At 42.1% G+C, this 23,661-nt stretch overlaps 1 protein-coding gene and 1 non-coding gene across 2 annotated transcripts; one reads left to right on the top strand and one right to left on the bottom strand.

Moving 5' to 3' along the window:
• Positions 1–1,378: 1,378 nt before the first annotated feature.
• LOC130461674 (uncharacterized) lies at positions 1,379–17,963 on the bottom strand. Its single transcript, XM_056829841.1, has 5 exons — positions 17,885–17,963; positions 4,553–4,845; positions 2,554–4,447; positions 2,249–2,391; positions 1,379–2,134 (listed from the first exon to the last, which is right to left on the bottom strand). The coding sequence occupies exons 1-5, from the start codon at positions 17,961–17,963 to the stop codon at positions 1,379–1,381; spliced, it is 3,165 nt and encodes a 1,054-aa protein (XP_056685819.1).
• LOC130462268 (small nucleolar RNA R71) lies at positions 4,956–5,061 on the top strand. Its single transcript, XR_008922366.1, has one exon. It is a non-coding gene; the product is annotated as a small nucleolar RNA R71 (small nucleolar RNA).
• Positions 17,964–23,661: the final 5,698 nt, after the last annotated feature.

Below are 23,661 nucleotides of genomic sequence, written 5' to 3'. Positions count from 1 at the left end.
GAAAGAAATTGAAAATAAAAAGAGTTAGAAATCGGGTTGCCTCCCGATAAGCGCTCGTTTTAAGTCATTAGCTTGACTCCAAACCTCAATACTCAAGCGTCGGTGGGTGGATCGGAGAGATAGATCGTCTCCAATTTTCCAATAAACGCTCCTTCAGTGTATAGCTTCAAACGTTGAACTTGGTGCCATTTTCACTAGCAACCTCAATAGCTCCATGTTCCTTGACTTCGGTGATAGTAAAAGGTCCGGACCATCTAGACTTAAGCTTTCCTGGAAAAAGCCGTAGTCGTGAATTATAAAGCAAGACCTTATCACCGATGTTGAACTCCCGTTTTTGAATTATCTTATCGTGAAACTTCTTCGTTTGCTCCTTATAGAGCCTATGATTCTCGTAAGCTTCAAACCGTAGTTCATCTAGCTCATTCAATTGAAGAAGTCTCGCTTCACCGGCCGCTTCTAAATCCATATTGATCTCCTTGACGGCCCAAGTAGAGAGATATTCCATTTCAACTGGTAAATGACAAGCTTTGCCATACACCAACCTATACGGAGTTGTCCCCAACGGAGTCTTGTAGGCCGTGCGCAACGCCCACAATGTGTCATCCAACTTCAACGACCAATCTTTTCGAGACTTGTTGACCACTTTTTCGAGAATTCTCTTGATCTGTCGATTAGAAACTTCGACTTGGCCACTCGTTTGAGGATGATAAGCCATGCCAACCTTTTGAGTAACTCCGTGCTTCTTCAGAAGAGCCTTAAAAGTCATTTGATGAAAATGGGAACCCCCATCACTAATCACGACCCTTAGGACTCCAAAGCGCGGAAAGATGATTTTCTTGAAAAGCTTCTTTACGACGTTAGAGTCGTTGGTTGGCGATGCAATAGCTTCCACCCACTTTGTAACATAATCAACGGCAACCAAGATGTACCGATTCCCACATGAAGAAGGGAACGGTCCCATAAAATCAATGCCCCATACATCAAATGGCTCAACTTCAAGAATTCCGGTCTGTGGTAGCTCTTGCCTTTTCGAAACATTGCCCGTCCGTTGACATTCATCACATGCATTGCAAAAGAAACGAGCATCCTTGAATATAGAAGGCCAATAGAAACCACTTTGAAGAGTTCGATGGGCGGTCGGAATAGCACCAAGATGGCCACTAGAAGGTAAACTGTGGCAATGCTTAAGAACCCCGTGGGTATCCCAATCCGCTACACACCTACGAAACATACCATCGGCACACTTCCGATACAAATGTGGATCATCCCAAAAATACCGCTTAGCATCATGGTAGAATCTCTTACGTTGTTGATATGTCAATTCCGGAGGATGGGAGCCACCAACACAATAGTTCGCAAAGTCCGCATACCATGGGGATTAAGAAGACACAGAGAATAGATGATCGTCAGGAAAAGAATCATTGATAGGCCCGTCTGTGCTAGATTGAAATTTCAACCGAGAGAGATGATCTGCAACAACATTCTCAGCACCCTTCTTATCCCGAATCTCCAAATCAAACTCCTGGAGAAGAAGAATCCATCGAATAAGTCTTGGTTTGGCCTCTTTCTTGGCCAACAAATACTTCAAAGCGGCATGATCAGTGTGTATAATGACTTTCGAACCAACAAGATACGTCCGAAATTTGTCAAGTGCATAAACAACCGCAAGGAGCTCTTTCTCAGGAGTAGCATAATTCATCTGAGCTCCGTCCAAGGTTTTGCTTGCATAATAGATGGCATGCAACACCTTGTTCTTTCTTTGGCCAAGCACTGTTCCAACAGCATAATCACTCGCATCACACATAATTTCGAACGGCAAATCCCAATCCGGAGGCTGAATGATCGGAGCAGTTATCAATGCTTTCTTTATCCTGTCAAAAGACTCCAAACAAGCATCAGTGAACTCAAATGTGGCATCCTTGAGCAGTAATTGAGTGAGGGGTTTCGCAATTTTAGAAAAATCTTTTATGAAACGGCGATAGAAACCCGCATGACCGAGAAAACTCCTCACTCCCTTGACATTCACGGGAGGGGGAAGTTTCTCGATCACCTCAATTTTTGCTCGGTCAACTTGGATGCCACGCTCAGAAATAAGATGACCAAGTACCACTCCTTCATTGACCATAAAGTGGCACTTTTCCCAGTTCAATACCAAATTCACGTCAGAACAACGTTTAAGCACTTTAGAAAGATTATGCAAACATACATCAAAGTCAGAACCATAAACACTAAAATCATCCATAAATACCTCCATGATATCCTCGATGAAGTCAGAAAAGATGGCCATCATACACCTTTGAAATGTAGCAGGGGCGTTGCACAAACCAAACGGCATTCTGCGGTATGCAAAAGTTCCATATGGACAGGTGAACGTCGTCTTCTCCTGGTCGTCTGGGTGAATGGGAATCTGAAAGAAACCTGAATATCCATCCAAATAACAGAAAAAGTTGTGTTTTGCTAATCTTTCTAGCATCTGGTCAATAAAGGGGAGGGGAAAGTGATCCTTCAAGGTGGCCGTATTCAACATTCTATAATCTATACACATACGCCAACCTGTGACAACACGAGTGGGGATAAGCTCATCCTTATCATTCTTAACGACCGTTGTCCCCCCCTTCTTAGGAACGACTTGCACCGGGCTCACCCATTTAGAATCTGATATGGGATAGATGATGCCCGCATCAAGTAGTTTCACTACCCCTTTTCTCACCACATCTTGCATATTAAGATTCAAACGACGTTGTGGCTGTATGCGAGGGCGGTGATCCGCTTCCAAGTTAATTCTATGCATACAAAAGTCAGGACTAATGCCCTTGAGATCGTCAATGCTATACCCGATTGCCTTTTTGTGCATACGTAGCACGGTCAGAAGCTTAGAAAGCTGGCTATCGTCGAGTGCAGCATTAACGATCACAGGAAAATCCTCATTATCATCAAGAAATGCATATTTAAGGTGAGATGGTAATGGTTTTAGTTCTACCTTCGTTACCTGTGGCTCGGAAATAGAGAAAACAGTTGCCAATACCTCAAAACCATTGACCTTCTCAACTTCAATTCCATCTAAATCCGAGATCAAGGAATCAATCTCACAATCTCCTTCTCCTTTATGGGCTTCCAAGGTGAGAGTCGCCAGCAATAGATCATCATACAACATTCTAGGAATGTTGTCTAGAGAATTTTCTTCTGCAATATCAATCCTACAACCAGTATTCTCAAGCATAGGAGACTTCACAGCATTGGTTAGATTAAAAGTATCAGTATCATCACCAACACTCAAAGTAAGAGACCCAGACTTGACATCAATAACAGCACCTGCAGTACATAAAAATGGCCTACCCAAAATTATGGGGATTTGACTATCCTCCTCCATATCTAGCACCACAAAATCAACAGGAATGTAGAATTTTCCCACCCGGACAGGAACATCCTCCAAAATACCTAAAGGATATTTTATAGAACGATCTGCCATTTGCAAAGTGATTTGTGTGCATTTTAGTTTTCCCATATTCAACCTATTACAGACAGAAAGGGGCATGACAGACACACTTGCACCTAAATCACATAATGCTTTATTAATGAACAATGCACCTACATGACAGGGGATGGAAAAACTACCCGGATCCTTAAGTTTGGGTGGAGACTTATTTTGCAATATGGCACCACACTCTTCAGTTAGAGCGCCTCTCTCCACACCACCATAATCCCTTTTCTTAGTGATCATCTCTTTCAAAAATTTTGCATAAACAGGAACTTGAGATATTAAATCAGTAAAAGGGACCGTTACCTCAAGATTCTTGACCATTGCCAAGAACTTACCAAGCTGTTGATCGACCTTAGTTTTCTGCATCCGGTGAGGGAAAGGTAACTTAGGCACAATAGGGAGAGAATCAGAATTCTTCTCTTTCCCCTTATTTGCACCAACATCATCAGCATTACCAACTTCCAGGACTTGAGGCTCTGCATCAATTGCTTTCCCTGGTCCATATGTGTTCTCCTTAGCAAGAGTTGCATCATCAGTGGGCATCGGGGGTCCATTATATTTAGTGCCACTTCTAAGAGTGATAGCATTGACACTTTCTCTGTTCTGGGGCGGAGTAGGTTGCCCTGGTAGTGTACCCGGTTGCCTTTGAGATAGAGTGTCAGCAAGTTGAGCAACTTGATTCTCCAACATTCTATTCTGATTCTTCAACTCTTTGATGCTCTCATCATGGTTCTTTTGATCTATCTCTGCGGTCTTCTGCATATTTGCAATGAGCTTATACAGATCACCCATGTTAGGCTCTGGAGTAGCACTGCTCTGAGGGGGTTGTTGATATCCTTGATGCGGGGGCCTATTAAACCCCGGGGGAGAATTATGTGAGGCTCCTTGTTGAAATGGAGGCCTAGCAACATGTGGTTGAGGTGGATGGAACTGTGGTTGCGACCATTGTTGTTGGGGTTGAGGATTCTGAACATTGTTGCCCCGATATGAGAAATTTGGATGATTCCTCCAACCCGGATTAAATGAATTGGAATATGGGTCATTGGGTTGTCTCTGTTGAAAAGCATTCACTTGCTCCAATTGCGTAGTATCCTGTAAACTATAAGAGCACTCATGACCAAAGTGACCTTGGATTCCACATACTTCGCAGTAAGAAGTTGTCACTGGAGCTACACTAGACATAGCATTGATACTCATTGGGGGAGTACTAGACTGAGGAGCCTTCAAAGAATCGATCTTCAGGTTCAAGGCTGCCACTTGTGAGGACAATAGAGCATAAGCATCGACATCCAATTTTCCCTTCTTAGATGTGGATCTGGTGGTGCTGTAATGGTTGGCAGCTAAATTGGCAAGAAAATCATAACCTGCATCCACTTCTTTGTCAAGAAAAACACCCCCAGCAGCAGAATCAACCGTGTTCTTTGTTTCATCTTGCAAACCATGGTAGAAAATCTGAACCAAGAACCATTTTTCAATGTTGTGATGCGGACACGACCGCTGCAAAGCCTTGAATCTATCCCAGGCTTCTCGAAGTGATTCACCAGGTTCTTGAGTGAATGTAGTCAGCTTATGCCTTATTTCAGCAGTCTTGGTGGGTGGAAAGAATTCTTCTAGGAAGGCCTGTGAAATAGCACTCCACTCTGTCTCCTTGACATCATTCAACCATGTCTGAGCCTTATCACGAAGGCTAAAACCAAACAACATGACTTTCAATTGGTCTTGAGTGACCCCTTGATGCTTGATAATACCACACAGTTGGTTGAACCTCTGCAAATGGTTGGTGGGTTCCTCTGATGGATGGCCACCATATTGACTTTGTGAGACCATGGAGATTAGAGCGGGTTTGATCTCAAAGTTGACTGCATCAATAGTTGGCATTGTGAGCCCAGTCGGAACACTATTCGAGGAAGGAACCCCATATGATTTCAGGGATTTAGACATCGTGTGACTCGGTGGAGTCTGTGAGTCTTGGGACCCTGACGGCTTCTTCTTTTTCTGTTGCTTTTTTAGTTGACGAAGGGTCTTTCCGAGATCGGGATCGGGAGGAACCAAGGTACCCGTTCTGGCAGACCTGGGCATAAACAACAACGAAAGAAAACGCAGTGAGATTTGCCTCAATTGGAACTGAGAGTTCCAATGAGACAATGGAAACAGTTCAAATAATCAAACTAAAATTAATAGAATCTAGCCGTCTCCCCGGCAACGGCGCCAAAAACTTGATGAATTAAAAAGTGATACCGCAAGTGCACGGTGTCTGTTGTTAGCAGATACTTAGCAAATACGGGTCGATCCCACAGGGAGACAAGTTCTATTAGTTTTTGCCCAACTATACGAACTATTTCAATAACGAAAGTTGATTTTGGATATTATTAACTAATGAAGCTAAAGCAATAATGTAAATGTGAAATTATCAATGAATTAAAAGGTCTAGGGCGTCTGTTCGGTTCACCATGCTTATACCAATCCAAGAACACAAATCAATCCATAAATGAATAAACTAAGCCGAGTAATTAAAGTACATGTTAATCCTACGGTCGGGTCTTAACACTTTCAATTCAACATCTGCAGTACGGTCGCTAACATAATCAGAATTGCCGATTGCACTAAGCCTCTAAAAATACGATCTTTCGATTCTAATTCCTATTAGCTAGATAATCAATTCATGAAACTGGCCGATAACATGAATCAACAATTAAAACAAATCAATCGGAATACTCAAGCAATAATCTATAAATTAACAAACTTTATGCATAATAATCATGGTATAAACATGGCTTCCCTAACTTAGCCCTAGAGTACGACTACTCGCTCATAATTGAATTAACAAACATGATAGAAATAATAAACATGAATTTCATAATCAAAGGAAAAATTAAACTAAGGAACGAAAACAATAATAATAAATTAAAGCAAAAGAAATTATGAAAAATACCTCTATATTGATTAATTGAATGGAATGAACTAGGGCTCAATAATGTGTAGAGAGAAAAATAAAACTAAGCGTTTAAAAGAATTCTCCGGAAATAATAACATGAGGGAAATAAATTAGTTCCCTTGAGTATTTATATGCTCCTATTTTCTAAAATAAAATAAATAAATAAATATGAAAATAAAAAATAAAAGTCGTCAATGATTGGTCGATGGAGCGATGATGTGGCAGCCAAACCCGAGCACGAGCCGCGCACACGGGAAGATAGATGGCGAGGCATGGGCAGCGAGGGATCTCGCGCACCATCCCTCGCTGGCATCATGATGAGCGACTAGCAAGAAGGTAGAGCAGCGAGGGAGCTAGCGAGCCATCCCTCGCTGCCCTGCGCGTATTTGTAGCAAGCTAAGCCACGAAGCTATAGGCAGCGAGGAGCCAGCGAGCCATCCCTCGCTGGCCTAGTGAAGTGCAGCAAGACAAGACGACGAGCAACGAGGCAGCGAGGGAGCTAGCGAGCCATCCCTCGCTGGCCTAGTGAGATGCATAGCAGGCCAAGGCGACGAGCAACGAGGCAGCGAGGGAGCTAGCGAGCCATCCCTCGCTGGCCTAGTGAAGCAAGCAACCATGAAGCGATGAGGCACGACGATAGATGTAGCGAGCCAATGATAGATATCTTGCGAGCCAACGAGGGATCTTGCGAGCCAACGAGGGATCTTGCGAGCCAACGAGGGATCTTGCGAGCCAACGAGGGATTTTGCGAGCCAACGGGGGATCTTGCGAGGCTATGCACAAGCGATATATCAAGTTAATCATCCCCGGAAAACTCAATTCTCCGATCAAACACTTCTTCTCCGACTCAAACCATCCGGTGATCATTCGTTCCACCTCCAAACACTCCGAAAGCACCCAAATGATTGTAAAATCACCTTTAATATCAAAGAAAACACAAACGGAGCGTAATAGAGTACAATAACGACGACTTATGCAATTATGACTCTAAATGCAACTAAAATGAGACGAATGCCTAGAAATGCAACCTAAATGAGCCTAGAATACCCTATATAAATATGATTCATCACTGATCCTGGGCGTTGAAACTGCGCCCCAGGAACCGTTTTCTTTCATTTTTATTATTTTTTGATCGTGCCCGTTTTTCGCAGATTTGGCTCGTGGAACGGCTTAGACTTTTGGAAGCTCCTGCCGATCCTAAACATTATCGCCCTATAGCCTTGGGTAACCGAAAATACTTGCACCAAGGCCAGGACGAGGCCGAATGGACCTCCTTTTTTACTTATGGCATCTGTTCTATTAAGTGGGTGGTACCGTGGTGGGGTTTGACTACTATGACGGGGGGTTCTGATGTATCGGTTTATGTTTCCTTGTTGGGGCTATCTCGTCCCATTTATATTTTCGCTTACCGAGTCATGCGTCAATATGGTTTAAGGTAGATTATCCCCTTTTCTGATACGGTACCACCTAAGGTAGCGGCCTTTTCACAAACACGGGTCCTCGCGTGGGCTAAGTATTATGATGGTCTCCCGCGTTGGGCCGTAGCTACAAATGGCTTTGTGGGTCTTGCTGAAAACTACAAGTTGTGGATGAGCTCCGATGATAAAGATGTGAGGGCCGAGGCTCGTAATGGGGAGCCGACTGAGCTTTTGATACCTCGTATTTGTGTTAAGTATGAGGGTCCTGATTCTGCCAAACCTCGAACCTATAGTATTAAGACTGTGAAAGCTCGTCCTGATCGAAAGCGAAAGGAAGTTCCTCCCCGTTCCAGTTTCAGGCCAAAAAAGACGCCTAACATGAAGGGGCCTGCTGTTGTTAAAAGAAATGCAAGCTCTCGCGGAGATCGTCGCCGGAACAATGTATGGGTTAGGAAGGCTCAGCCGCCTGTAGAAACAGTGGCAAGTCTAGTTGATGATAATAATCCTTCTCCCACCATTGTCTGTGCCCTTGAGGCTGAGCGGGCTATAACTGAGAATGTTCCTGAAGCCTTGGCATCTTTGGAAGTTAGTTTCCAGGAGCCGGTTCTTATAGAGATTGATATTGGGGCAGCGCAGAAGACTGTGGGGGTGGATCCTGCGAACATTGCCCTCTACAAGACTTTATTTGATGATCCGAAAGAACTAGAGTAGTGTAGTTCTTGCTAGGGTGTAGGTGCCCTCTATTTATTTCAGTTGTGCTTGTTTTTATTCTTAGCACTTTGTTTTCCTTCTTATTATTTTTTAATAAAGGCGTATTTTTATTTTTCATTTTCATTTATTTTGTTTCTCCTCATTTTTATGTTTTTATATGTCTAACACTTTTTGCACAAAGAATATTTGTTTTTTTTATTGGACCGAATCCTTGGTAAGGATTGCCTACGTATCTTATCAGAATCAGGTCGCGCGTAGTTCTAGCTTTAGAATAAGTTCTATTATGCCGGATTTCGGTAGATATGCCCTGAGGTGGTAGCATATTACTTAACCGGTCAAATGAGTGAAGTATTATCATTATTTTCGTCTGCCGTTTTTTTTTTGCCGTAAGTCGCGTAAAAAATGAAATCCGACTATGTTTTGTATGGCTATATTTTTGGTAAGCCTATTTGGATACGTATTGTACCCCCCAAGTGTTCGTTATTTTTCCGTTGTCTGCGGATAAAATGACGAGCACTTTTGAAAAGAAAATTTTTGGCAGGCAGAGAGTTTCAACGCCCAGGTTGGGGCGTCAGAAATTTCGGCGCCCAGCCCTGGGCGCTGAAAATGACTTGGGCGGTCAATTTTGGACGCTTTGCTTCACATGTTCTTGCATTTATTTCTTTTTTTTGTGCCTTGATATTTTGCTCGTATTCAAAGTCAATTTTGAGGCTATTTTGGAGGCTTTTTTTACCGTTAGCGTGAAATGCGTTTTTGTCCGGATTAATTTTTTTATTCGTGACTCGAAACAGTTTTGAAAATGGGGTTAGGGTGCGGAAGTTATGAAGATCTTTGTGTAGGCTTTTGTGGTGGGTTGAAGTGCGTGTTGTTAGTGAAGGGTATGATGGAATTATGTTTTATGAATTTGTTTTTTGGTAACATTTTCATTGTTTTGGATTTTGATTTCCTTTGATTTTGGGTTGCATGGATTTACTCTTATGATGACACTGGTTGGCTTTTTAGGTTTTGGGGATATGAATGGGATAGTGTGGTTTATTTTGTGGGTTTCGGGAATTGGTTCCCATGACACTATTTCAAAACCGAGTGGGCTTTGTTTGTTGGGCCTAGAGTGGGCCGCCTCTTTATTTTTTTGTATTTTGCAAGTACATTCGGTGTTTATTTAGTGTTAGAATAAAAATTTTAGGAGAAATATTACGCCTTTATTGATTCGGAAAGTAAGGAAAACACACTGAAATAAAAACTGCCCTATATTCTAAGGGGCTTTTAGGACCATCTAAAGTCTCTATTATTTTTTCTACCAATCTAAGGAACTACTAGGCGCTTTTTACTAATGGTGCTCTATGTGGCTCAAGCCTGGGGTTTAGTCTCATAAAACTTCGGTCCTTCACCGGTACTCATCTTGAATTCTATTCCTTTTGCATTAACCCACTAATATGTCTTCACCCATCCGTTCTCGACCTCTTCTAATGCTGATGCAGGAGAGATTAACCGGGTTGGATCGAAACCTTCATCTTGTAAATCTAGGGTAGTCATCACATTCTCGTTCTCCATAGGCCTCGATTCGTTAAACAATGTCCATAGAGCCTGGTTGTCCAATATTTCAACTGTTTTAGTCTTGGTGAGGTGGGGTGCCTCATCCAAGGTGTGGCAGTCATGGAAAATTTCAAATCCGGGTTTTAGCAAGCCATCCTGAACGAAGGGTTCAGGGAAATCACAGCATGGGTGTTCTTCTCCTTCCCCAACGAACATCCCGTTAAGGGTCCTTTGATACGGGGGAAGGAGGGTGGTTTGTTTGGCTTTGTTAAGGCGTAGTCTAGACAGGCGGTCAGCAATATCTTCCTTCGTTGGTTCATAGCCTAAGCCAAAGGGAGTAGATTTGTTGGGAAAAGGATGGAATGTGTATTCCTTCTTCCTTATGCCCAATGGGGTTCCTGGGAAATAACCTTGAGCTAACAGCATTCTAGGGATGACTCGGGATGCATGCGGGTCTAGGAATGCTGGATCATAATCTTCGATGAACTGGATTGTTTCTTCCATTTGAAACCCGTAAAGGTCGTCTGCAGTTTCGGCCGTTCCAACCATAGTGCAACTGACGTCGAGAGGAGGGGCGCGGATTTCTAGTATTACCTCGTTATGGTTAAGTTTAACCATTTGGTGCAAGGTAGAAGCCACACCTCCTAAGTCATGGAGCCAAGGTCACCCCAAGAGGAGGTTGAAAGTGGGCTTGATGTCGATTATTTGAAACTCCGTGGTGCGTGCCACAGGCCCGGTTTGTATGGTAAGGTTGATTTTTCCCAATACAGGCCTTCGGGAGTTATCATAAGCTCGTACCCCTTGCGTGGAGGTTTGGAAGTCATCGTTTCCTAGCCCCAAGCAATGGGCGGTTCGCAATGGGCAGACATTAACCGCCGAACTATTATCTACGAGCGCTAGGGGGATGTTTTGTCCTTTGCATCCAACCACTAGGTAAAGGGCTTTATTGTGAGCACCCCCCTCTTTGGGCAAGTCTTTGTCAGTGAAAACTATGGCTTTTTCTCCGGCATCTCTCGTGACATGGCTAACCAATGAGTCAGGTGTGATATATGTAGGTACTGAGATGAGGTCGAGTGAGCGAATAAGTTTTTCGCGATGTTCCTTTGAAGTACACATGAGATCCCAGATGGTAATCTCGGCCTTGGTTCTTTTTCGTTGTTTCAGGAGAGGATTTTCAATGACTTCTGCGACGGTGGCGTGCCGTCCATTCTCAAGAGTTTACCTAACCGGGATGTCGTCCATAGGAGGTGGGTGAATATCCAGTTGGTATATTTTTCCGGATCGGGTGAGGTTGTCGACCTCGGGCTCCTGGGGGTGGTGTCAATGAGAGCATACCCGGGCCAAGTTTCGGTGAAAAGGTCCTGGCCCGATACTTGAGATAGGTAAATATCTTCAGCATCATCATTCCACACACCGCACACTTCTCTCTCGATTCGATCCATAGGGACCACAGCGAGTGGTGCACCTTCAGGCGTGATGTACACCGTGGGGTCGAAATTCTCTGGTTGGTAGAGAGAGATGTGACAAGAGCCGAGTGGGCTCTTGTTGTTGTTGGGTTTTCCAACGTTAGGGAGATGTATCACTTCATCCTCTATCATGTCCTGGATCGTATGTTTTAGATTCCAGCAGTTTTCAGTGTCATGCCCATTTCCTTGATGGAATTTACAGTAAGTACCTTCGACCCAATATTTGCTTTTGACAGGAGGGTCACGGGTGGGGCCTATAGGTCTCAACTTTCCTTGATTGGTTAGTCTTTCAAAGGCTTGTACCAAAGTCGACCCATCTTCAAGGGCTTCTTCGGGCGGGAGTCTCTTCTACAGCATGGACTTCTTGGGGTTGGGATGTGTTACCCGATTATAGGTGTTGTTTTTATATGTGGGTTTGCTTTGTATGGTTTTGGCGAGGTCGTCCTCGATCTTTATTCCCACATCATAAACTCTTTTGAAAGTGTCAAGTCCCAGGTACCTAAGGTGTTGTCTGTAAGCCGGGTCCAGGTTGTCAATGAATTTTTGGACCAATTCTGTTTCGGGAGGCCTATTGATTAGCTGGGCCGCCTGGTCCCTCCATCTAGCAAAGTAGGTCGTGAAACCCTCATTTTTCTTTTGGAAGAGAACTTCCAGCTCGCGCATGGTGACTTGGAAATCCATGTTCGACGAGTATTGCTTGATGAAGACATTGACAAAGTCTTCCCAAGTGGGGAAGAGCTTAGGGTCCTGGTGTTAGTACCATTTAAGCGGCACAGGTTCCAAGGACAAAGGAAAGGCAGGTAAGTACATGGACTTATCCACGCCTTTCAAGTTCATGGCATTCACAAAGCTCAGTAGATGATCACGGGGGTTGTCCGTGGCCTTGAACTTTGGTAAGTCAGATGAACTGAACTTTTCTAATAGTTTGCCAGGAAAAGGTTCAGGATCGAGGGAGAAGTATTTGCTCCCCATGGTTTGCTGTAGGACCATTTTTTCAATCCTCTTCTCGTTATCGAGGTCAATTTTGGCTTGCGCAGCCGCTAAAGCTTCATTTTCCATTTTCAGTTGGCCCATGAGTTGGGTCATTTGGACCATCTGGTCTCGCAAATCTTCGATGGACATGTTTGAAGGTGCGAATCAAGGTTGGGGAAGCGGAGATCCTTGAAATGGGGGACGACGGACGGATCTTGGAGTCACTAAACCTGATGTTGGCGATGTATCTTCGAGATGCACTAACCGTTGATTCCCTGATCGGCACCAAGTGGCAGGACCAATCCTAGGCATAAGATAAGCTAAAGTTTAGGTTCCCAAAGTTTCAAGCATTACTTAGTCTAGACTTCGACTCTCTCTATTGGTTTTTCACTCTTTCTTTTGTTGGTACACTTTTTAGTTTTTTTTTCTTTTGGTCATTCTTTGGATTTTCGAAACACTTGCCCGTGTGACATTCATAGTTATTAGAATGTTCGGTTTTGGTGCCGAGCATTGTCGGCGTAGGAGGCCTAACAACGACACAAAGAGTTATTAATTTTTTACGAGTCGCTTTTGAAATCGATTGCTTTTCTTACGCCTTCGTAGCAATTCTTTTTACGAACATTTTTTGTGTTACGTATTTCCCTTTCGCGCGGGCACCGAGGCTGCTGCGCCTGACCAGAAGGCCAAGCAGCAACTTCAGCGCCCAACGAGGGGTGTGAGAAATTCTGGCGCCCAGCCAGGGGCGTTGAAAATGCGTCCCTGGCTGGTTCTCGTTTTCTGTCTTCTGTTTATGCGACTTCGACTTGCGTGCTTGCCTAATAACGTCCTTTACGCGTAGCAGCGTTTGTGGGATTCGTTACAGGCCATCCCAAGCGTCGCTTATTTTTGTGGCGATCATTCGGGTTTGCGGAACACGTATTTCGGTATAACTCTTTGGCAAATTAGTCTATGGATGTTTGGGAAATTTTTATGGTCGTTGGTTTTCTAGGATAGTTTGTCACACACAATCACATATTTCGCTACACATAACTAACATTCATCATGAGGCGATAATAACATGTCATGTAGTTTATGATAGGCTTCTATGGGTAGTTATTTGCGCCTGGCTTGGTACCGCTTCTATCGTAGATCCAACACATGCCTCGGTCGAGGTAGTGTCTTCAACAGACGAATTTCGCTTAAGAGGCCAACCCGCAAGTGCAAGCCAAGGGGGCATGCAGGCGAGAGGGACCTAATGAGCGAGCAATTGGGTTCGGGATAGGTGTACTACCTGCACAAGTACCGAGTGGGCAACATGCGCGGCGTATGCACCCCCCTATTGGCGGAAAAAGGTATCCTTAGTCCCAACTCCCGAGGGAGTCGAGATTCGTTATGCGGTTCTGCCCATTCACATTAATATGCTGATTTTCAGGTCGTCCCAACTTGATGGGGAAATAAACGCGGGGTAGGATCGCTTCACCCTTCGGCTATTTTGATTACCTACAAGCACGAGTATTTCCTTCACTATCCCCAGCGCAGTCGCCACTGTGAGGGGGTCGAAAAAGCACGAGGCTAATGCGTGACCTCGTCCCTCGTGGGTGTGACGATTCTTTTTTATTCAATCAAGTGTAATTGGATTTCCTGTGAGTTTACACCCAATTGACTAGTAATATAGGAGTCGCCATTCAGTTTTTAACGACAATGAGAACAACTGACAAAACCCGGTTATCGTGACATAAAGGGAGTGCAATTATGTTTGACCACGACGGTCGTAGGTTCCCTTGTGATCCCTGGTGTGGGGATCTCTCAACATACACCCGCAAGGTAGAGATTGAGGGTTCGGGGGACTGTAACTACCGAGAGGAGTACTCGCTCGTCGATAACTCCAGAGGCAGGATATCCTTACTAGCTCAGCATAAATAATTGAAGGGACATGCGTTAACTATTAAACTAATCTGAGTTGATTTTAGCAATATGCAACATATAATACTAGATCGATCGCGATTATCTGATTTAAATAGCATTAAGGGACCTAGCATGATAATCCAATTTCCCAAAAATATTATATTTGTTAGGCGTGGTAGAACAATCAGATTTAGTTAGTTTAACAGTTCATAAAAAGGGCGAGGAAAGCAATTAAATCATCGAAATGGGACACGTTACGACGCACCCTTGAGAGGTGCGTCACGGTTCTCATAAAACTAACCACTTTGACTTTGCTATTTCTCCTTTTTATTTAACGAATCTCAAATTATGGGACAGGATACGTTCTGTTCGATTTATGGATCGATTGCGACAGAACGCGTGAACAATTTCGCAGCGTGAGGCTTAGGCTAAGGGTTGGAGTCAATACTCAGAATATGAATTGTGTGTTGTGTTCCTTTCACGTTGAATTTGGGGCTGTATTTATAGGGAAGAGTTCGTGGAAAGATAGAATTGCAGAGTTCTAATCCACAAAGAATTAGGAAAAAACACGTACCCAGGTATTTTCAGCGCCCAGGCCTGGGCGCCGAAGATTTCGGCGCCCAGAGCCAGGCGTTGAAAATAGGGTCTGGGCTGTTTTCTTAGTCAGATTCGGATTCCTGAAATCCGTAGTGTTTGAGACTTAATCGAGTCTTTTAGTGCGTATCAATTTCATGACGGAATGCGTCTGGGCCCGTTACGAACTCTAGGCTCGTTAGGATTTTAATTAATACGTAACTCTTATTTCCGAATCATATTAGGAATAGGATTCTCGCAGTTTTCTATCTCATTTAGGATTTATGTTGGAGTGCAACACCTAATTCTGACAGGTTTCTATCTTTTATGACTTGCCACTTTTAGAGGCTACCTTTTATGGCAGTTACTATTTTTAGTAGGTTTCCGTAAATAGCAGGTTTCGGGTGAAATGAAAAGGGGAATTGAGATTCGTTTATTTTATAGGAGATGCGTTGTCAAGTGGAGATTTATGTTTTCATCATCGAACCTTTCCCTTTCGGGAATGGGGACAAAAGTAGGTGTCTACAAATAGCTCATGACTTCTATATACAAACTATGATTGTTGCAAATAATATCTTGTTGGAAATCTACGGAATCCATCTTTCCATTGCCGCTGGTCTCGCATAAAAGGACTTCGTAAATCTCGAGTTATGGCCCAAAGAGTGGAGGTCGGTCTATTTCAGCGAAGCCCAAGTAAAAGCCTTATAACTTGTTCGTTTTAAATCAGATTTGGGCTTATGATAAGTCTATGGAAAGCTTATTCCAAGGCCTATATAATCATGTGATGTGCATGATCCAAAACATAATTATAAGACAGAATTTGACTTTGTAAGGACATATCATATGCTAAGCAGGCTAACGAGCGTATTCTAGGCACTCGTAAGGACTTGAAGTAACTTGGGTTAACATTTTACATGTATTTTGCCTAGTAAGCATGAGTTGGAGAAGTGTTGTTGTTCGAGCTATGTTATTCTAGAGCCTGAAGGCAAGAACATGAACATTGTGGCGCGTACATGTGTGCTGTAATGCGGACAATCATATTCTACCTTTCTATCGATGCAACCACTTATTAAGACATATCGAAATGCGAATGAGACTAAATATGTGTCCATTCTATTTCAGGCTACTTTCATTTTATGGAAGTTTACTATATTTAATAGGTTATGCGCCGATGGCCTCTTCAGTCAGTCGAGGGTCGTTCTTCAGCTAATCAGAGTGCATTGCCGACAAGTGGGTTATAATTTCATCACCGAACACACCATTTCGGGCCCAGGGGCAAATGTAGGCGTCTATAGTTAGCCCCCACTTTGATTGAGTCTAAGCAAGACGTTGATCAAAGTATTGGTAGATGGAGTGCGTCTGGAACCTAGCATGGTTGAGACCAAGTCCGAACGAGGGTCTCACGAGCCCCCGAGTTATAACATTTGACTGAAGGGTCATCACTATGAATGTCATTAGTTCCCTCACGAGTACTTGGGAATCTACTGACTTGAACGGACTTCTCACAGAATACTACATACGGAATGGGACATAGACCACAAAATACGAAATACGAAATAAAAGAATGCGAAATAATGACATTTTTAAGCAAGGAATGAATAAACCTAAACGGAATCCGGAAAACGGATTACAAAACCGCGACATTTTTCAGCAAGGAATGAATAACCTGAACGGAATCCGGGATACAAATTACAAAACCGCAATTTTTTTTAGCAAGGAATAATAAACCTTACCGGAATCCGGGATACGGATTACAAAACCGTGACTTTTTTTAGCAAGGAATGAATAAACTTGAATGGGATTCGGGACACGGATTACAAAACCGCGACATTTTTTAGCAAGAAATGAATAAACCTGAACGGAATCCGGGATACGGATTACAAAACCGCGACATTTTTAAGGAATGAATAAAGCTAAACGGAATCCGGAATACGGATTACAATTTTTTTTTTCAGAATACAGATTTTTTGAATGCAGATTACGGAATTTTTTTTGGAAATAAGTTTTGAAATTCTTTTTTTTTTTAAAAGTAACCGTCACCCAAATGGGTTACAGTGATTTCGCGAAATGTCGCTGCCTGTTGGTGGGCCAACGGAATAACTTACTATTTTTTACAAAAATAATTTGAAAAACCGTTACTCTTTCTACTGGAAGAAAATAGAGTAAAGCTGACGGTTATTTGCAGTACACGAAGGGCGAGGTGGCGCGATAGTTTTCTGAATGAGAATAATCATGCGCCTGAATTTTCTGGCGCTTTCATTTGTTGCGCTTGAATTTTCCAGTGCGTGCATTCTTTATATACGGGCAGAAGAGGCAGTTTCTTTGCCATTTATATAAGGATTGAGGTGTAACCGGCCAAATAAGAGTGGCGTTTGAAGGGATTTGAGCTTTTCGTGAAACAACCAGCATCGCTAGAATATTATAGCGCTTTGATCAGGAGCGCTTATTATTTCCCGGCGCTAGCTGGATGGGAGCTAGATATTATTCATACTGACTTGTTTAAAACTTTATCTTTGTCGTGATTAGATGAGAACCAAACTGTAACGCCAGATCTTCCTGGCGCTGGTTTTGGTGTGCTGGAATATTAGTGGCGCATGTATGCCTAGCGCTAGAAATATCTAGCTCTGGTTTTTTACTTCCACTTTTCGAGAATTTTTGGGTTTCATTCCGAATCTTATGTCTCATTCACGGTTTTATCACTTTTTCAGGATATTGGTTGGAGTGCAACCATTATCTTTCCTCAAGGATAATTGTAGTGCAATGTAATCACTTTGAATATTCATCTTGTACGGTTACTATTTTGGTAGCTGTTTAAGTATGGAAGCTACTATAAATGGTAGTTACTAAAAGCGGAAATACAAGCTTCGCGATCTCGTCGGCTATTTCGTGGTTGTTCTTCGCGATTTCGCACTTTCTCTTAACTCTTGCTGCCCATTTTCTCGGATTTCACCGATGTCTTTACCAAATTCGTTTCCAAGTATGTAAGTCATTCGGATCTTACTTGAGTCTTTGGTGTAATTTCGAGTAAAATTCGTGTAGAAGTTGATGCTCAAATTGATTTGGAGTTTCTTGATTTTGCCCCAATTTCTTGCAATTGTTTGCTTGCATGCGATGTTAATAACATGTATAAGTATCTTGCATATTGATTTTCACAAGTTTGTTGATTTTCGGTGATTTTGAGATTGCTCAAAATTAGCCCCCAAGTGTGCCTATGAATTGTTGTAATGACACAATGTAGGTGTTCTTGGCTTGTTGCTTGCGGTTTACATGGTCTATGCATGAATTTTTGCTTTGGAGTTATTTTGATCACTTTGCATGTACTTGTTTTGCTACCAATTTGAACTTAGTAGCATGTTCCTACTCAGGGAACAAATTTTTTTTGACTCCGCCAAGTAAGACAAACTTGTTATGAATTTGAATACTTTAGACATAGTATGTGCCAATCATTGGGTTGAGGTATGATGCCTCTCTACTTTTAAAAATGCTAATTTGTAGATTGTTCTTTTAAGCCTTATTTACTGTTGTTTGTTTGCAGTTGTGGGCCTTTGAGTATTTGTCTTTTCTCATTCCTTGGTCGGGGAGGGAGAACTATGGATATCCAATTGTTACTCTCTAGGGTGCTGATAAGCAACTGAAAGAGGCAGCTTAACCTGTCGGTGTTGCAGGAGATGTTCGGGACTATGAGTCTTACTCAGGTAAGTGTAAGGATTTGCTTACTTTGTATCGTCTCGTTTCATGCGAGATTTTAATTGTTCGTTTTTGTCTTTTGTTTATGTTGTAGATGTGAAGAGTGTCTTTAATATACGGCGTCATGAGGGGTATGCCTCATGGGTACTTGGTGTTTGCGGAAAGGATTTACCTTATGTGCCCTGTTTTCGAATAGGAATTCAGAGGTTTCAACCCCGAGTGTTTAACTTTTCTTTCATCTTTTGTGGTAGAAATTTTCTTATAGTTTTTCAGAGTCTTCTGCAGCAACGGTTGAACTGTACGAACGGATATGTGCAGAGTGATTATCTTACATGTTCGATGCAGTTGGATGATCGAAGTTCTCATGAACTCGCGATGTTTATTGCCCTGTTAGTTTGGAGCAACCTCAAGTTCTAACTAGTTAACCTTTCTTAGAGCCGAGGCAAGGGATTAGCAAATTAAGGCTTGCTTTACGCAACTGCACACTAGGGTTTGCTCCCTACGACATATGTATTGCATTAGCATCGACAATTCGCGATAAAATTGGCGTTTAGAGCAGTTTTGAGGTGCTTTCTCCAAGCCCCCAAGCATAGCTTTGGGATTTGATTTGTGCTATGATGCTTGGCACATGTTTTGCATGTTTGTGATATCCAGGAGGAACATAAATCTTCTGGCTACCAATAGTTCATGAATAGTTTGAAGTACACTTGTTTAATGCAAGTATGTTCAAAGAACAAGTAGTAATTTCTACTTGTCGTTTTTTCTTTGTAGGTGTCGTGTTAGGCGACAAAGCCATGGTTAAGCTGGTCAATAAGCCGAAGTCCGCCTGGACCAAGGCTCTGGTGACTCTTTTTAGTCAGTGTGAGGAATTTGCGGTTTTAGAAAGATTCGCCACTATGAGGGGGTGGAAAAACACGACGGGGCGCGGCGCCTCTTAGAAAGAGTATGCGTCCCGCACGACTTTTCCCCTCTGGATGTGGCAAGCATATTAAGTAAATAATAACTAACTGTGGGCGTTAGCCTCTTTTTACTAGTCTTTAGGAGTCGCCATTCAGTTTTAAAAAACTGACAAAACACGGTTATCGTGATATGCCTGGAGTGCAAACATATTTGACTCACAACGGCCATAGGTTCCCTTGTGATCCCTGATGTGGAGACCGCTCAACATACATCCAGCGGAGTAGAGATTGAGAGTTCGAGGGACGTTTACTAATACGGGGAGTGCCTAGCATTAGCCCACGCGGCGCGGTCCTTACTAGTTCAATAGTGACGATGATAGGACATGCGTTATGCTACATTACTACTCTTGATTGATTTTAATGCACAGATATTACTAAACAGATGTCAAAACGCTGATTGATTTAAGGTGCTTAACAATAAACCGATTTGTCCAAGTATTATCTGCTTTAGGCGTGAGAAATATAATAGATTAAAGTTAACAGTTTTATATGGCGAGGAAAGCAATAAAAATGTAGATTCAGATTACAGCAAAGCGTAGGCTTTACTGTGGTTCTCAGGAATGCTTACCACTCGCCTTAGCAGAGCTTTGTTAGGTTATGATACATATGACAATTCATAAATCATGCGGAAAAACCATAAAGCCAGGAAAACATATTATTTACACATAATCATTTAGCATAGTTTAGATGCATACTCTTTGTTGCGTGCCTTCCCTAGCTGCGCCCGAACCGAACAAGAACAAGTCTTTAGGACTCCAAGTGTCGTCCCTCCGTAGATAGTCCACAGCACGTCCGGATCCGCCTTAAGCTTGACCAACTAGGATCGCCCTTAAGGTACTTAGAATTTTCGGCACTTATTAGGCAATTGTATGACTGAATTTTTGCTCTCAAAAATCACTTTTAATACTTGAAATCTCGATATAAATTGTGAGCATTGATCACCTATTTATAGGACATGGGTATCGGATATTAGAATCCTACTAGGAAACGATTTAGTGAATCTGAATTAATCTAAAATTCAATCACTTAATTTATCTAGTAGACTTAGGAAATTAATCTTTATACGAATCCTAACCGATCAAGGTTTCGTACGCAAGCACAAACACACACGCAGGCGCAGCAGCCCACGGGGGGCGCCGTGCGCGCGCGCGCGCTGAGCCCAGGCCTAGCAAGTGCTCGCAGCCCACGAGGGGCGCGCGCCTGCTGGCCTTGCTCTCGCGTTTGGGCTTTGCTTGCTTTGGTCGCGCGCGGGCTTTGCTAGGCGTTGGGCCTAGCTTCGTGCTAGGCCTTGCGTCTAGCAAGCTCGTCCGATGTTTATTCGTACGATGCGCTTCCGATTAAATTCCCAGTTCCGGAATTCATTTCCGATACGAACAATATTTAATATTTCCGATTCCGGAATCAATTTCCGTTTCGAACAAATATTTAATATTTCCGTTTCCGGAATTATTTTCCGATTCCGATAATATTTCCGATTCTGACAATATTTCCGTTTCCGGCAATATTTCCGATTCCGGCAATATTTCCATTTCCGATAATATTTTCCAATACGTACCATGTTTCCGTTTCCGGCAACATCTACGACTTGGATAATATTTATATTTCCGATACGATCCATATTTCCGTTTCCGGCAATATCATCGTTTCCGGAGTATTCATTTCTTGCCTGTGACGATCTCAGCTCCCACTTAAACCAAGATCCGTCGATTCCGAATATCCATAGATGGAGTATTTAATGCCATTAAATACTTGATCCGTTTACGTACTATTTGTGTGACCCTACGGGTTCAGTCAAGAGTAAGCTGTGGATTAATATCATTAATTCCACTTGAACTGAAGCGGCCTCTAGCTAGGCATTAAGCTCACTTGATCTCACTGAATTATTAACTTGTTAATTAATACTGAACCGCATTTATTAGACTTAACATTGAATGCATACTTGGACCAAGGGCATTATTTCCTTCAGTCTCCCACTTGTCCTTAGGGACAAGTGTGCATTTCCTAATTCCTATGTCGCTCGATGCTTGCTCTTGAACATAAGGTAAGAGTTGTCATCCTTATTATGTCCAGAGGTGTTCCTCGGTTTCAGAGTTCAACTGATCAAATAAACAGATAATCATAGCCTATGATTCATCCGAGCACGGCCATGCATTTCACAGTTTCTAGCTCTCTGAGTGGCCTTGTACAACTTTTAAGCATCTCATCCCGATTTATGGGAGGACAATCCCAATCTTGCGATCTTGAGATTAGACTTCGTTTGATAGGTGATTACCTGAGCGTTGCCTTTATAGCCTCCTTTTACGGTGCGACGGTTGGTCAACGTCAAAGCAACCAGTTCTCAAACAAGTAATCTCAAATCACTCAGGTATTGAGGATTTAGTGTCTAATAATTTTAATGAAATTTACTTATGACAGATTTTCATCTCTTACAGTAAAGTTTCATAGGTCTGTCCGATACTAGTCTTCCCAAAGTAAGTATCTATGCAAATGATTATGACATTGCCATGTCCACATAGTTCAAGAAACAGAACTACTAGTCATCTTGCATTCTAGTCGTCTAACGTTTTCTATGCGTCCAATATTATAGAAAACTCCGACTAGGGACCATTTTCAACTTTTGACATTCAAGTTCACTTGATAGACATTTCTTAGTCACAGGACTGGTCCTGACAGTCTATCTTGAATATTTTGTCAAATTGAAGGGACTCATCATTTAATACTAAACCAAGATTAAATGGAATATGAAAATACATTTCATATATGATAAATGTTCAACCCCATTGTTTTACAACCATGGGCCTCAAACCCATCTTTAAAACAGTTCATGGAATTCAAAGCTATGCTTGATTTCCAGTGCTACAACGTGAGTGTTGCTTCTCACTTGTTGCATAGGTTTAGTTATCATGCTTTGCCAATCTTAATATCTTTTCATCGAATGTTCTTCGAGATATGATGATAAGATCTTTTGAGTGTGTTTATTTTGTGATCTATTCCTTCTAGCTACAAGAGTAGTTCTACGCATCTTGCAATGAAGAACCATCAAGTCAGAAGACATATGATCTACCCAAGTTCAGTGAAGAACTCTTTAACATAAACAAACAACCCTGTTTTATTGCTTCTTAGGCAATAAGTACTTTTTCTTCAACTGTTTAGGTTGCTAGTGATGCTATGTTTGGATTTACTTATCCAAGCAGTTCACAGATATGTGGAAGACTTTCCAGTTGTATCTTAGAACATAGAAATTAATATTTAATTTCCCACGCAACAACTCATGGTCTCCAATCCATGTTGCCATTTCAAAACACGATGCTCTATAGCTCGTCCTTGTCAATGGTTAACTCCAAAGGGATCTTGCTTGATCCTTTGCCAGTGTTTATGCGTGTAGCATTAAAGTTTAGCATATCTTTATTTCCTTGAGTCAAGAACTAATCTTATGTACCTTTTCAAGTACCATAAGTTTTTCTTGATCTCAATCTAGTTGATCTTTACTTAGATCAATAGAGATTGGTGTATGTTCGTCATGCCCAAAGTCACACGATACATTTTTGGCGATCCTCATATTATATCATACAAGATAAATTCTTTTGCAGAATAATTCCTAATTGAATTCTATTCATGTAACTTTAGCTCATTCAGTTTCAGTAGATACTGAATCCAACTAAATTTTTGACATATAATATAGGTTAAGGATCTCACTTAGATCCTTTGATGTTTAACTTAGTAAATGCTTATACATAGTTCAAACATTCATTACTTAGATTTATTCACCTGGGTCGAATATCTCCAATGGAGTATTTCGTGTTTGATTTAGTAAATGCCATTACTTAATCCAAAACAATATCATAAGATCTTTGTAAATAGATCTTAGGAAAAATTGATATTGACAGTTCCAACTATGGCCGTTTAACTTTTAAAGGTCCCAACTTTTGATTATTCTAGAGTGGTCTCAACTTTAAGGTGTGTTTTCCAAGAATGGTCCTTTGGTTTATTAAACTATTAATTAAGTTGATTTAAGCATATCATACTGTTCCATTTACTTCAT

The sequence above is a fragment of the Spinacia oleracea genome, chromosome 5, assembly GCF_020520425.1.
Source record: "Spinacia oleracea cultivar Varoflay chromosome 5, BTI_SOV_V1, whole genome shotgun sequence".
NCBI lineage: Eukaryota > Viridiplantae > Streptophyta > Magnoliopsida > Caryophyllales > Amaranthaceae > Spinacia > Spinacia oleracea.
The sequence above is the reverse complement of the archived record's forward strand: the minus strand, read 5'-3'. Positions and strand labels throughout refer to the sequence as shown.

Coding starts and splice junctions, on each gene's coding strand:
- LOC130461674 (XM_056829841.1), bottom strand. CDS start 17,963: ATGACTTACATACTTGGAAACGAATTTGGTAAAGACATCGGTGAAATC. Junction 4,448..4,552: donor ATACTACGCAATTGGAGCAA/GTGAATGCTTTT, acceptor AACAATGTTCAG/AATCCTCAACCCCAACAACA. Junction 2,135..2,248: donor TCATCGAGGATATCATGGAG/GTATTTATGGAT, acceptor AACTGGGAAAAG/TGCCACTTTATGGTCAATGA.